Source organism: Megalobrama amblycephala, linkage group LG20 (genome assembly GCF_018812025.1).
Source record: "Megalobrama amblycephala isolate DHTTF-2021 linkage group LG20, ASM1881202v1, whole genome shotgun sequence".
NCBI classification, from domain to species: domain Eukaryota; kingdom Metazoa; phylum Chordata; class Actinopteri; order Cypriniformes; family Xenocyprididae; genus Megalobrama; species Megalobrama amblycephala.
In genome coordinates, this window is record NC_063063.1 from 19680775 (window position 1) to 19694915 (window position 14141).

The 14141-nt window shown below is 37.5% G+C and overlaps 1 protein-coding gene across 14 annotated transcripts in view; it reads left to right on the forward strand.

Annotated features, from left to right (window-relative positions):
* The window catches only part of cacna1g (calcium channel, voltage-dependent, T type, alpha 1G subunit), a 234760-nt gene that overhangs the window by 127466 nt on the left and 93153 nt on the right, over positions 1-14141 (forward strand). For all 14 annotated transcript variants that reach the window (XM_048170124.1, XM_048170126.1, XM_048170125.1 and 11 more), the window contains exons 8-10: positions 3054-3146; positions 3912-4731; positions 6002-6381. In XM_048170124.1, the coding sequence (XP_048026081.1) occupies positions 3054-3146; positions 3912-4731; positions 6002-6381 (1293 nt within the window). The remainder of the gene's footprint in view (positions 1-3053; positions 3147-3911; positions 4732-6001; positions 6382-14141) is intronic.

A 14141-nucleotide genomic window follows, 5' to 3' on the forward strand; every position in this document is an offset into this window, starting at 1 on the left:
TCTTTTAGAGTCTGGCTTGAAGACAATTGCAGGGATCAGCGGTTTGTATTAAATTTTTTGTTCTTTTATCACAAAAGGTTGATAAGGTTTTAATTCTTCTACATCCGACAGTATGTGCCCACTGATTTTAATCTCAAATTGAATTAAACTTTCACTTCTCATGTTTACAATACACCAACACAGAAATCTATTAAATATTTAGGAGACTGTCGTGTACCAAACTGTGGAATGGCCCGATGACTTAATCTTCCTTTTGCAAGCGGCCAATTCTGTGGTTAGGCGCTTAATTTTTAGTATCTAAAAATGAATTAGCTGCCTGACATCCCTTCATCCTGCTAGCACACCCAATTGCCCTGTAAATAGCAAGCAAAGTGCCTTTTCTTTCCAGTTTTGCCTTACCCTGTTTCTCCCTAATCTGTGACAGATTAATCAAAGGGAATGAAGAGTGCATGCATGGTAGGGTGTCCCCCCTGAGCATAATATATCTGTCCTGTCGACCTAATCATGCATGCTTTAGTACAGAACCAAAAACTGATCATGGGAGCATATAATCAGAGATTATATGCTTTTAATTTCCATGTCACTGTATTGACATTAGCTGCCTACCAACGTTTTTTTTCACACTTGAGGTTGATAATCGGTATCTTATGAAAGCTTGTTTCTGACTTTTTTTCGCAATTGCCAGTTTATATCTCTCAATTCTGACTTCTTTTCCTCATAATTGTGAGATATAAACTTACAATTGTTAGAAAAATGTCAGAATTGCGATTTTACATCTTTCTCACAATTGCAAGATATAAACTCGCAATTGACCCTTCGTCGGGAGTTTGATTGACAGGCGATCTAACCAGTCATAATGCAGAATCCGACGTTTTGTCCGACAAAGCAATCAGGGGAGTTAGTAGATGTCGGTGGATTTGAACTTGAAAAATGGTCCTTCTGATGTTCATTCATGTTTATTTGATGCTATAAATTAACTAGTAGGAAAAGATTATCAGTCTCAAGCCGCTTGAACTGAGGCTCTACAGCAATCTGTCACGACACATTAAAGAGTCACACAACTGTATTTATTGTTTAAATTTCTTTAAAAATTACAAAATTTGTTTTATATCAAAAGTAGGGCTGGCAATCGATTAAAAATTTTAATCTAATTAATTACATATTCTGTGATTAATTAATCTAAATTAATCGCATACATAATTTTTGCTGTGAAAGTATTAAATATTTCAATTCAAATGAATCAGTGCAGGGTTTTTCCTGGGTCAAAAATGGTCTTCGGTGGTGACAGACATTGTCATCCACACAAACAGTAAAAAGTGCCCTACCCACATGATCTGCGAGCCCAATACTGACAATAAAGTGCCTGTCACTCTCACAGTAATTCTTTCTTGCCCTCTTTGCAAAAAAAAAAAAAAAAGTGATTTTATAGCTTTGTTAGCGAAGATGCTTTTTTGCTAAACCTGAAAAGTATTAAAAATAAGCATTTAGAAGTTATATTAACTAATAATATAATTTTCTACCATATACAATTGAATGCACCTAGCTAACAACAACTTGCTTTGTTCTGGTTTCACCTCACTCCAGTCTAAACTAACTGATTTTATAGGTAGGCCTAATTTACTACACATTGTCATTTAAATAACCTGAAAATATTATGGATTATTAAGGCTAATTTTACTAACCACTCTTGCTAAATGGGGTAAGCACACTTATGTTCTCATTTCAGAGTTGTTCGAGTAAATGATTCATTATAGACCGTGTGGACAGATCAATTGTTGTCATGATTCATTAAAATGAATCTGTTCAAATGAGTCATTAGGTCGCGAATTGGACATTAGAGGACGTTGACGCGTTGCGTGCGAATCGCGACTGTTATTAGGACATCGCAAAAGATTTGTCAACACAGAAAACACTTCACCACTGGATAGGATTTTCTTTTTGTTTACTGAAAGTGTGGTTTGTGTCAGCTGCACGTGCAGGGCGCCTGTCAGAGAAGATGAGGTGACGTTTTTTTGAGCACTATTCACACCCAACGGTTATTCAGGAAAGACATTCTCCGAATGCGCCTCGTGAAACATGGATTCGGTCTAACGAACTTTTAGCATTGTGTCAGTTGATTTAGATTATTATGTGTGAGGTAGAGAGAGTGCAATGACGGTGCTTACTTTGAAGAAGAAGAGAGCTCGCGCGCACGAGGGAGGAGCTCTGCTCATTCTGTCCGTCAGCGCAGCAGTCATCTCTCTCCTTCATTTTACAATCGAATGGTGGCTAGAACTAGAACGGCTCCAGGTTCAAAGGTCAATACGGAATGGATTAATCTGCGTTACTTTTTTTAACGCGTTATTTTTTCTCAGATTAATTAATCGAAATTAACGCGTTAATTTGACAGCCCTAATCAAAAGTAACCTGCTCTGTTTTGTTTGTCGATGCGTTGTCAGTGTCCTCTTTGCTCCGCGATGTATTTTTCACTGTGTGAGAACATGATGTGTGGCTTGAGAGCGGCATGGCTTGTCGGACGTAGCAACAGTAACTAAAGGGGGCAGGTCTTTGCGAACGGTAGAAAAAAGTCAGAATTGCTAGTTTATTTCTCGCAATTGTGAGAAAATAGAGATGTAAACTTGCAGTTTTGACTTTGTCTCGCAATTACGAGTTTATATTTCACAATTCCGAGGAAAAGAAGTCAGAATTGCGAGATATAAACTTTGCATAACCAATATAAACTATAAAGATATAAACAAGAAGTCAGAATTGCTATTTTCTCACAATTGCGAGGGAAAAAAACATCGATTTTCTCACAATTACGAGAAATAAACTTAAATTCTGACTTTATTACTCGCAAATGTGAGTTTATATCCTGTAACTCTGAGAAAAAAAGTAAAAATTGTGAGATGTAATTGCGAGAAAAAGTCACTTGTAAGATAAAAAAGCTTCCATAGTATCTAGAGTGCAAGAGTGAAAATAGTTTTATATAAAGAATGTATTTTATAAACTGCCTCTTTGTTTGTGTATGAACTGCATAAGCTAAACTGAATCACTTTTGTTCTTTCCTGAAGGTTATTACTCTGGAGGGCTGGGTGGACATCATGTACTTTGTTATGGATGCTCACTCCTTCTACAATTTCATCTACTTCATTCTCCTGATAATAGTGAGTGGCATTAAGCTGAGCTGGGCAGAACAAGACACATTTATAAGAGTGATACCTGACCAGACAGACTACCTTATACTGTCTCTGATGTAACTGTGCATCAGAAAAACTTAGACAGCTCACTAGACAAAGACAATAGAATCACATTTTAAAGATTTTGATGATGATATACGTGACATCATAGTGAATTGGAAATTGAAAAAAAGAAACCACTTCATGACATCAACATTAGTGTCAAAAAAAAAAAGTAGTTGCAGATGTATACTGTATGTCTGTGGCATGCAACGAATCATGTTTTGTTTAAGCCTAGCAAATGGATTGTTATAATACCACGGACACAAAACTGTTTAAATGTGTCCGTGATAGGCATTTATGGGTATTTAAAGGTATAATTCACCTAAAAATGAAAATTCTGTCATCATTTACTCACCCTCATGTGCATTCAAACATGTACGACATCTTTCTTCAGAACACAAGAGAAAAGATTTTGAAACAAAACTTGTCTGACCACCATTGTATGGGCAAAAACACTGAAACATTTCTCAAAATGTCTTCTTTTGTGTTACACAGAAGTAAGCAAGCATGTTGTTCTGAACTTCCAATCTGTTAATTTCAAATCCTATTAGTACAGAAAATAACCATCGATTTTATGCTTTCTATTTTTATCATGCCATCTTTTCTTGTTGTTACAGTAACAATGTTGTTAATGAGCAGTGAAGCTCTCTCTGTTCATGGTCTACTCCACTCCCTCCACTGTTTTTTCAGGTGGGCTCGTTCTTCATGATCAACCTTTGTCTAGTTGTCATAGCGACACAGTTCTCTGAGACCAAGCAACGGGAGAGTCAGCTTATGAAGGAGCAGAGAGTGCGCTTCAGGTCCAACGCCAGCACACTGAATAGCTTCTCTGAGCCAGGAAGCTGCTATGATGAGCTGCTCAAGTACCTAGTCCACATTATCCGCAAAGGCATCAGGCAAATCGGCCACCTCATCCGGGCCACCGGTCGCCGGGCAGGGCTACGGATATGCGCTTCTCCACCGCTGGAACCGCCGCCTACGAAAAGACGTCGGCAGAAGCAGCGCCAGGGATCCATCCGACCCGTCATGCACCATCATCACCATCACCTCCACCATCACTACCATCTGGGCAATGGAAGTGTCCGAACTGAAGGGGGCAGAGAGGTGGACAACGGTTCCCAGAGTGGCAATGTCAACAACTCTGGCTGTGCTCTCATGCTACCTGTCATTATCCCTCAGCAGGACCCCTTCTGTGGGTCTCTGGGCCCCAGCGGTGCAGAATCTATGCATAGTGTTTATCAGGTTGCGAGCCACCTCGAGCCGCTGCGCTGCGGCCCCTCACCTTCTCCCACGGTGCTCCATGCATATAAGAGAAACTCAGTGCCATTTGCAGCTCCAGTACATAAGAACTACCCCACGTTACAGTCATCTCTGGCCTTAGAGCAGCGCAGACAGAGAATCCTGGAGCCAGGAGGAGGCAGTTGTACTGCTGGTGTCCTTACCAACCTAAACATACCCCCAACTTCCATCAACACCTCACAGAGCCTGGTGGAGACACAAGGTCCTCCTGGTAAATGGATTTTAAATGGAGTTACTTGAACTGAATGTGCGATACACATGCGTTTAGAGTAATCAGTATGAACTGAATCAATGTATAAGTAATTCTATGTTTTGTTCATATCATTATCATAGTAACACTGTATAATATAGTTACATTTGCTGGAAATTCAACCCTGAGATGTCTATTCGATTATCTAGTCAGAGACTTATATACTATTAAAATGAAAGTATTACATTTTTCTCTTAAAATTAAAATTATCTCTGATATTATTTCATCATGTTACTGTTCAAAAATACTGAGGTGCAAATAATATCTGCCAATATAAAGTATAGATAGCATCTAATTACTATTTACTCTTATTGCAAAGAACTGCTACTTTTACATGGTGTAAATAGAATTTATCGCTCTGTTCACCTAGTGTAAATAGCCTATCGCTAAGAAAATGCTGCTATTGTCACATAGTGTAAATAGAATATATTGTTATTTTCACTTAGTGTAAATAGCATATACAGCTTTTTGCACTTAGTGTAAATAGCATCTATCGCTAAGAAAACATGCTATTTTCATTTAGTGTAAATAGCATCTATCTCTATTTGCACTTACTGTAAATAGCATATCACTAAGAAAATGCTGCTATTATCACTTAGTGTAAATAGAATCTATTGCTATTTTCACCTAGTGCAAAAAGCATATCGCTAAGAAAATGCTGTTATTGATACTTAGTGTAAATAGAATATATTGCTATTTTCATTTAGTGTAAATAGGATCTATCGTTATTCGCACTTAGTGTAAATAGCATCTATTGCACTTTGCACTTAGTGCAAATAGCCGCTGCCAAAAATGAAAAGATTATTCATAGCAAATCAATAAGTTTGGCATCAGGGCAAAAACAGCTGTGTTGTCACTAAATCTTTCATTCTTTCATTATTCAGCATTAAAGCAAATAACATGTAAGAACTTAAAGTGTGTATATACATAAATGTACAAACTATAATCAAATGATATGTGACTCTTTAAAAAAAAAATGCATATTTTTTTTTAAATATTTTATTTTGCCAGAATTGCTGAAAATTGAAAAATCATAAATCAACCATAAACAAAAATCATTTATTAAAATAATAATAATAATAATAAAAAATGGTAAGGATGCCCTTATGAACTGCATTGGTACTTGCTATTACAAGACACCTTACAATTAAATTGAAAGGCTTTTCTTAAATAAGAAAATATTTTCTATGCATAATTTCTTTCTGATGTATTTCTGTCTTATACATTTCAGGCAAGATCATCTGCAAGGATGCCCTCATGAACAGCAGTGGCACAAACTTAGACACCGCTTTGACCTTTGACCCTGAGACGTGTCCGTATTGTGCCAAATCGATGGGAAACGACTCCGAGGGAATGGATGGGAATGAGACGGCAGACTCTGACAGTGAGGGCGTGTATGAGTTCACACAGGATGCCCATTATCGGGACAGCAGAGATCCCAACAGAAAAAAGAAGTTTGCATTAGGAGCTCGAGCAGCAAAGGTGGTCCGTTTCTGGAGGCTGGTGTGTGACACTTTCCGTAAGATTGTGGACAGCAAGTATTTCGGACGAGGAATAATGATCGCCATTCTCATTAACACACTCAGCATGGGCATCGAGTATCATGAGCAGGTTAGTGCACGTCTCTATGCTGTTCTCACTGATTTGATATCTGGAAACCCTCATTTATAAGATAAAATTATGTTTTTGCATCAGAGTAAAAAAACAAAAACAAATCAAAAAAGAGAAATGGTCATTTTTCCTCCTAATTGCCATTTTAATGGCAAGTAATTGCATCTTTATATCTCACACATGGCTTTATACCTCAAAATTATTGCTCACAATTGTCATTATTTCTTGTAACTGTGACTTCATATCTCACAATTGTGTATTTACATGTAATTGTGCCTTTAATTCTCATAAATCTGACTTTATACACTACTGTTCATAGGTTGAGGTCAGCAAGATATATATATATATATATATATATATATATATATATATATATATATATATATACAGAGGTGTAAAGAGTTTCTGAAAACCATACTAAAGTAAAAGTACAGATACCTTACATCGAAAATGACTTCATTACAATTTACAATTAACCAATTCCAATACAACTTGAGTAGAGTATCTGATTTTAACAGTACTTAAGTATTTTACTCATACTGAAGGTAGGCTCAGAGATCCACTAGTCCTCAACACCTGAGAGACATGCCGATGAAAATAAGAAACAATTGATTTGTAAGATGAGAAATCATGTTTATTTTGTAAATTCAAAATAAAACTGAATACCTCAATATTACAATAAATCAAGGTCAACACAACAACCTTTTAAACGTCTTCAAACTCTCAAGTCTCAGTTAAGCTCAAGTGCATAAAAAGGCGATACATAAACCAATATCTGGCAAAAAGGTCTCGTCAATACAGCGGATAAATAAAATAATGTTAAGTAAGATTAAATAGTCAAAGTCTACTTGCACTGGATGTGCTGGTTTCGGCCTCTTCACTGGCTGCAGTCATGACCTTATTTCATAAATCAAACAACTATGATTCAGCAACTACCTGCTAATGCACTCACATTCATGTAAAGTAGCCTTGCTGACAAGTTTGTGTAATTAAAGGCAAAACGCACAACATATAGTACCTTCAATGCCCTTAGATGGCGATATCGCTTCTTTATATCAGAAATAAACTGCTGCAGAAAAAGTTAGGTGTCATGCAAAATGTAATGTGTAAAGGCATGACTCATCACAAATGTATTGGAGTAAAAAGTACATTTACTTGTGTGTGTGTGTGTATATATATATGTTTTCAACATTGATAACAATAAGAAATCTTTCTTGAGCAGGAAAATAAGCATATTAGAATGATTTCTGAAGGATCATGTGACACTGAAGAGTAAGGATGCACATTTTGCAATAATATTTCACAATATTAATCTTTTTTACTGTATTTTTGATCAAATAAATATAGCCTTGGTGAGCATAAGAGATGTCTTTAAAAAAACACAATCTTACCGAACTCCAACTTTTAAATGTAGTGTATGACATAATTATTCACAATTATATTTTTTCAACACATAATGTACCCATCTGCCCCACTGCCCTTTTCTGCAGTATCACGGAATGCAAGACTTCCCGTATGCAGCATGTTTTGTTGTTTACCATTGTATGGGTAATTCAGCATTCTAGAGAGTTAGCACGAGTCTGAACTGAAGAAAAAGGGCAACTGGCACACATCTGAAATTCATTGCACTGTGTTTACACAGTGTGCTCGCATGCCTCACAGTCTTCCAGATCCTTTGGAGGGCAAACACCATAGTTCATGCCCGCCTGCAATGGGCCCCCCCTTGCTTGTGATTGAAGTCGTAACTCAGGGCTTTGACATGAACAACTAGGAAAATTATCAGTATTTTATGAGACATTGCAACTTTGAAGGATGATGAAGTGATGTAGAGTTTTGTATTTTTCACAGAAAATAGTTGATTCTCAGACAAGAAAACAACATTCATCATCACTGACTCTGATTAGAATGATTTATTCTGGTAATTTGAGAGTTATTCAAAAAAGTATGAAATAAATGGGAGCATCTGCTGGCATCCAAGAGCGAATATGCGGGCAATGTAAGAATTTTGGTCCTCTGCCTCGTGAATTCAAGCGACCACCCTACCAAAGGGAATGCATTTTATTAGATTTTAGAGTCATCGCATGAATTTACTGGGCCCGCGATGAAATTTTTGTTGGTGGACACCAAATGGGAACAATGTTTATTTGTCCCCCTGACTATGACCCTTTCAAGGAAAGTCTGTTCACTCGGCGACCATATTTGCAACGCCTCCGGGCATCTATTTCGGGCATCCAAGACCAAATCCTATCTAATTGAATAGGGGAATCCTGAAATCTCAAAAACTGCTTGCCGAATTCGCAATTAAATAACATATTTCAAATCAGCAACAAAGTCTGACATGAACTATCCCATAAATGTTGTTTCTTATGCTCAAATAGCGTTAAAAAAGCTTTTTTTTTCAGGCTAGGCCAGCCAATGCAAGTGCAGTCCTAAACGCGAGTCTCGGGTTTCTATGGGAACCAGAGCTTCTAACGGCAGCTGCAGTGATGCAATGATTTTACCAATCAGCGATTGGCTCTTTTACTTAGAAGGTGGGACGTATTCCACCATAATTCGCGTTGCAGTTTCTCCCATTAATAATCAATAGGAGTGAACCGTCTTTCTATATCTATAGTCTTTGCTATGACACTGGTTGGAGTTAAACTACTATTCAAAAGTTTTGACTCTGTAATTTTTTTTTTTTTTTATGTCTTGAAAGAAACCTCTAATGCTCACCAAAACTGTATTTATTTTACCACAAATACAGTTAAAACAGTAATATTTCTCCTGTGATGGCAAAGCTGAATTTTCAGCAGCCATTACTCCAGTCTTCAGTGTCACATGATCCTTCAGAAATCATTCTAATATGCTTATTTGCTGCTCAAGAAACATTTCTTATTATTATCAATGTTGAAAATGGATATGCTACTTAATATTTTTGTGAAAACAGTGTTTTTTTTTTTTTTTAGGATTCTTAGACGAATGGAAAGTTCAAAAGAACAGTATTTTAAATGTTTTTACTAATTAGAGTAATGCATCCTTGCTGAATAAAAGTATTACTTTCATACTGACACCAAACCTTTGAATGGTAATGTACAGTGAATTTTAGCATGTGGTAGACATGTAACAAAAGAAATGTGATCTAGTGTTTTCCATTGTCTATACTTACCATAGTCTCAGAGAAGCTAGCACACACACATATACACACACAAACACACGGATGGCATCCCCCTCCCCCTCAGGACTTCTTCTGCTTCTTTTGTCTCTCCTCTCGTTTTGTTCCCTGTAAACTCCCGGGGAATTCTGGCAGTGAACGTCGTCTTTACGGCGCAGTCCATCTGGAGAATTGGAGACTGAGATAGAGCAAGAATTTGGATGCACAAGGTCACTTGGGTTTTTTGATCCCCATAAAACTTCCAATCTGGCTAATTGCATCTGTTCCTGTTTCACATTCCTGAAGCTTCTATTCCCTTTTTGTCTTTCATACTTGTCTGAGCTCCTCTCCTCCAGTCACTGACATCCTGCATCCCATTTGAAACCCACTTTGGAATGAAGAAGAAGCGCTGAACTGTAACAATTCCAGCTTTGTTTACCGTTCCTGTGCTTGAAATGTTGCTAGTAGGGTTCAAAACATTATTTGATGTTGCGTTGTCCAGTTTTGGTGTTCCATTGTGCGGTACAGATGGAAAAATCACACATTGCTGGATGAAGTTAAGATCAAGTGGAGTTTCACAGAGTGTAGCCAAAGGGGGGAATGTGTGAATGACTGAGAACAACAGGCAGAAGAGGTTTTGCTACATTGATCAGAGCAGTGTTCTGTGCTGCCTTCTTCCAGACCCCGCTCTGTGTTTCTTGGAGTGGAGACATGTTGATCGCTTGATCTTATGCATGAAAACCACACAAAACTTGACCACATGGCAGCTATTTAGAGCTGAAGTGTATGCTTTTTATTTTAGAGGTTAAAAATAAATCCACAGGCACATCTCCATCTCTCTTTTCCATCAGATTTCACATTCTACCTTTAGCCCAAGTTGTTCAAATGCTCCTCAGCCCATCCTGTTTCGTTTATTTCTTGGCTTTGCTGATGTTTCCCTTCCATTTCGGGCTATATATCTGTCAGCTCTTTTAGCCAGAAAGGGATATTTGCCTCTATAGCCACCTTTTAGGATTTTACTCAAATTTTTTTTTTACCCATACAACTAATGATTGTTTACACTACTACACTACCATTCAAAAGTTTGGGGTCTGTAAAAAAAATAAATAAATAAATAAATAAATAAATAAATAAATGGCTGCATTCGTTTGATTAAAATCTACAGTAAAAACAGTAATATTGTGGAATATTATTACAATTTAAGAAACATTTCTTATTGTTTGCAAAGTTAAAAGCTGCTTAATATTTGGTGATACATTTTGTTAGGATTCTTTGATGGATAGAAAGTTCAAAAGAGCAGCATTCATTCTCACCCCCCTAAATAGTGTCTTGAATTGACTCGGTTTGGAATATCAACAGATTTCACTTGAATTTCTAGTAAGTAAAAAAAAAATGATTATGGTATTTCAAAATCAAAAACTTCTCAGCCCCATGTTGTGGCGTAAGAAATGCTATGTGTCATGTACCATGTCTATCTATACCCTGTTTTCCAGCTCAAGAATCTTGTTGACACATACTTGTAAGTGAACTTTTTAAGCTCTTAATCTTACACTCGCTATGAAGGCCTTTAAGCTTCCCATACTTCTCGGCAGACTGGCTGTGCTGCAGCGTAGAGAGGTCATGTGCTAGTGTAGAGTGGAGGATGTTACTGTTCAAATGGACACATCTTATCCCTCACCCTGTGTTATGCATTAATAGAGGACTTTGCCATAAATGAGGGACGCGAATATTTAGCATCATAAGAAAATCCCACACAATTCCAAGCCACTCATTAACCCAGTATCCAATCTCAACATTCATCTCTGCTGGGAATCTCTCTCTCTCTCTCTGTTTCTTTCAACCTCTTCTTCCCACGCTGCCCCTTTTCTGCTACCTTTTCCTTCCTAATTTGCTATTGGGGCATAATGGTTATTGTTGCCGTGGCTATAAAAATTAATGAGTACTGAGGGTTGCTTGCTTTGTTTCAGGACTTGCCCTGGGACTTCGCACAATCTTTGTAATGACAGTTAGGTCTAGTTATTACTGCAAATACAGCAATGAGATCAATGAAATATAGCAACTCGGATCAGAGCATGTATTATGTGGGTGTTTAACTGTATGGGTTTACACAAATATGAAAATTATCAATAATTTGTGTGAGGAAAAAACTGAAATATATGACCCCCAACTTCCTGTTTCAATAGAAAATGTTGTGGGCTCTTTAAAATGTCAGAATTTTGTCCACCGCACATCCGCTTCAAGCATTTATTTACTTATTTATCTTACTTACTTACTTACTAAGTTGTTTTAGGCTATTCAAACCATTATGTGGTGAACATGTGGTGAACTTTTAGCTTGTCTACAAGCCATTTGAACCATAATGAGGTTACATAATGAGAGGAAATGAGACCAGCTAGTTTATGCTTCAATGAAACAATCTCAACTGCTCATCATGGGCTTAAATTATTTCAAACAACTTCTTTTTTCACTGGTTGTAAAGCATGTACTCGTCATTGTTGGTAATAAGGAAACACATATCTCATACTTGGGAAGTGGCCACCATAGCAGCGTTCTTTGCCAAGGGAAGTTTTTTTCTTTTTCTTTTTTCTTTTTTTGAGCACTGTAAACCTTTCTCAGATGAAAACAGCTTCTTCAGCTTCCACCAGTGACAAACCAGTGGTCTCTAAAGCCCGGGATACACTGCTCGATTTTACCAATCCTATAAGATCATTACAAATCACACTGTGCGACATGGATCTACTACGACATGCATTTAGACTCTACGATGATGACACCTATTGAATCGTAAGCTTCGATGCAAGTTTCTACAGAATAATAAAACATCATCAGCATGCGCTAGTGGTAAAAAAAAACACTATGTTGAATCACACTTTGGCAGTTTTTATGTGTGCTGAAAATAAACAGAAAGCAGCGAAAGAAGAAGGGAAAAGAGCTTGAGGTAAACAGTTTTAAGTTTTCAATTCACATTTTTATTGGCTGTAGACGTAGGTCGTAGCAGCAAACACACTGTGCGTTGATCATGCTGAATTTCTGACACTGTCAGAAAACTATCGTAGGCTATCTTTAGTCGTGAGACCGGGAAAAGTCCGTCTTTGAACCTCTCTCACTGTACGACATAGGACCACCGATTAAGAGACACGATCACAGAAATCACCACGATTGTTTCACAATGGCAATCTTTCGTCTGGGACAGCCAAAAATCGTGCCGTGAATCCCGGGCTTTAGGCTGCATTCACACTGCAAACCTTAGTGCTCATTTCTGATTTATTACTCAGATCTGTTTTTTTACGGTGTATGTACTCATATCAAATATTAACATAAACAAACAAATAAATAGGTGTGTATTTATACAGACTCACAAATATATAGATTTTCAGATTTTCAATGTGCACCTCAGTGTATATATCCATACCTTTATGTTTCCCAGGGCACAGAGCCTTTGTTTATAGGAGTTGTATAATTAGATAAAGGGACACTGATCCCACGTTTGCTATGTGCTGGAATGAGCAGCAGCTGATAGCAGAGTGCAGCTGATGAGATATGGCCTTTAAGAGCAGTTCATCTGAAGGATGAGGAGTCTGAAGTTCAGCCTTGTCTGAGCTCCCTGTCTGGATGTTGCACCAACACTGCCTTTACATAGTAAATTTTGAACTAAGTAAAATAACCCATTGTAGGCAACTTTTTGAGCAGTGTTGCCTGACAATTTTCAATCTAAAGTATCCAGATTGAAATTTGTTGTCCATTCTCAATGGGAAAGTGCCCAAGCAACATCATTCGGCAACAAAGTTGCCCCGTGTATTATCACCATAAGAGGATGGAGAAAAAAAAAAAGACATGGAAAAATTATATTTCAATATATTTTATTTATATTACAATGGGAAACACAAAAGTTTTATGAGTGAACACAACATTTCTCGGGGGAACAGTACTTTTGCAAGTGAACTCAGGGTGCTTTCACACTTCAGTTCAATTGACCCTTCGCCAGAAGTTTGATTGACAGGCAATCTAACCAATCATAACGCCGATTGTCCGACAAAGCAGTCAGGGGACTTAGAACATGAAAAATGGTGTGTACTGACGTCTTTCCGCGATTGAAACCAACATTTCTTATGTTCATTATTTGATGCTATAAATGAACTAGTAGAAAGAGATGATCAGGTCACATGCCACTTGAACTGAGGCTCTATAGCGATCTGTCACAACACATTAAAGAGCCACAAAATGGTGTGTTTAAATTTCTTTAAAAATGACAAAATTTGAAATTTGAGTATTTGTTTCATATCAAAAGTAACCTGCTCTATCTTGTCCATCAATGCATTGTCAGTGTCCTCTTTGCTCCGCAATGTATATTTCACTGTGTGAGAACATGATGTGTGGCGAGAGATCGGCATGGCTTGTCAGACATAGCAACAGTAACTAAAGGGGGTGGGTCTTTGCGAATGGTCAGTGGTCATTATATTATTTGGGTCAGAACCGCAGTGCATTTGCTTCATCAGTGCAGCAGCCATTTACCCCTGTTGCATATTAACGGCTATGCAGGAGAAGGAGACAAAATACAAAGCGTTGCTAACCTCACTTTTATATTTTGGTTTTTGAACCTGCACATAATGGCACTTTTGTCTATCTG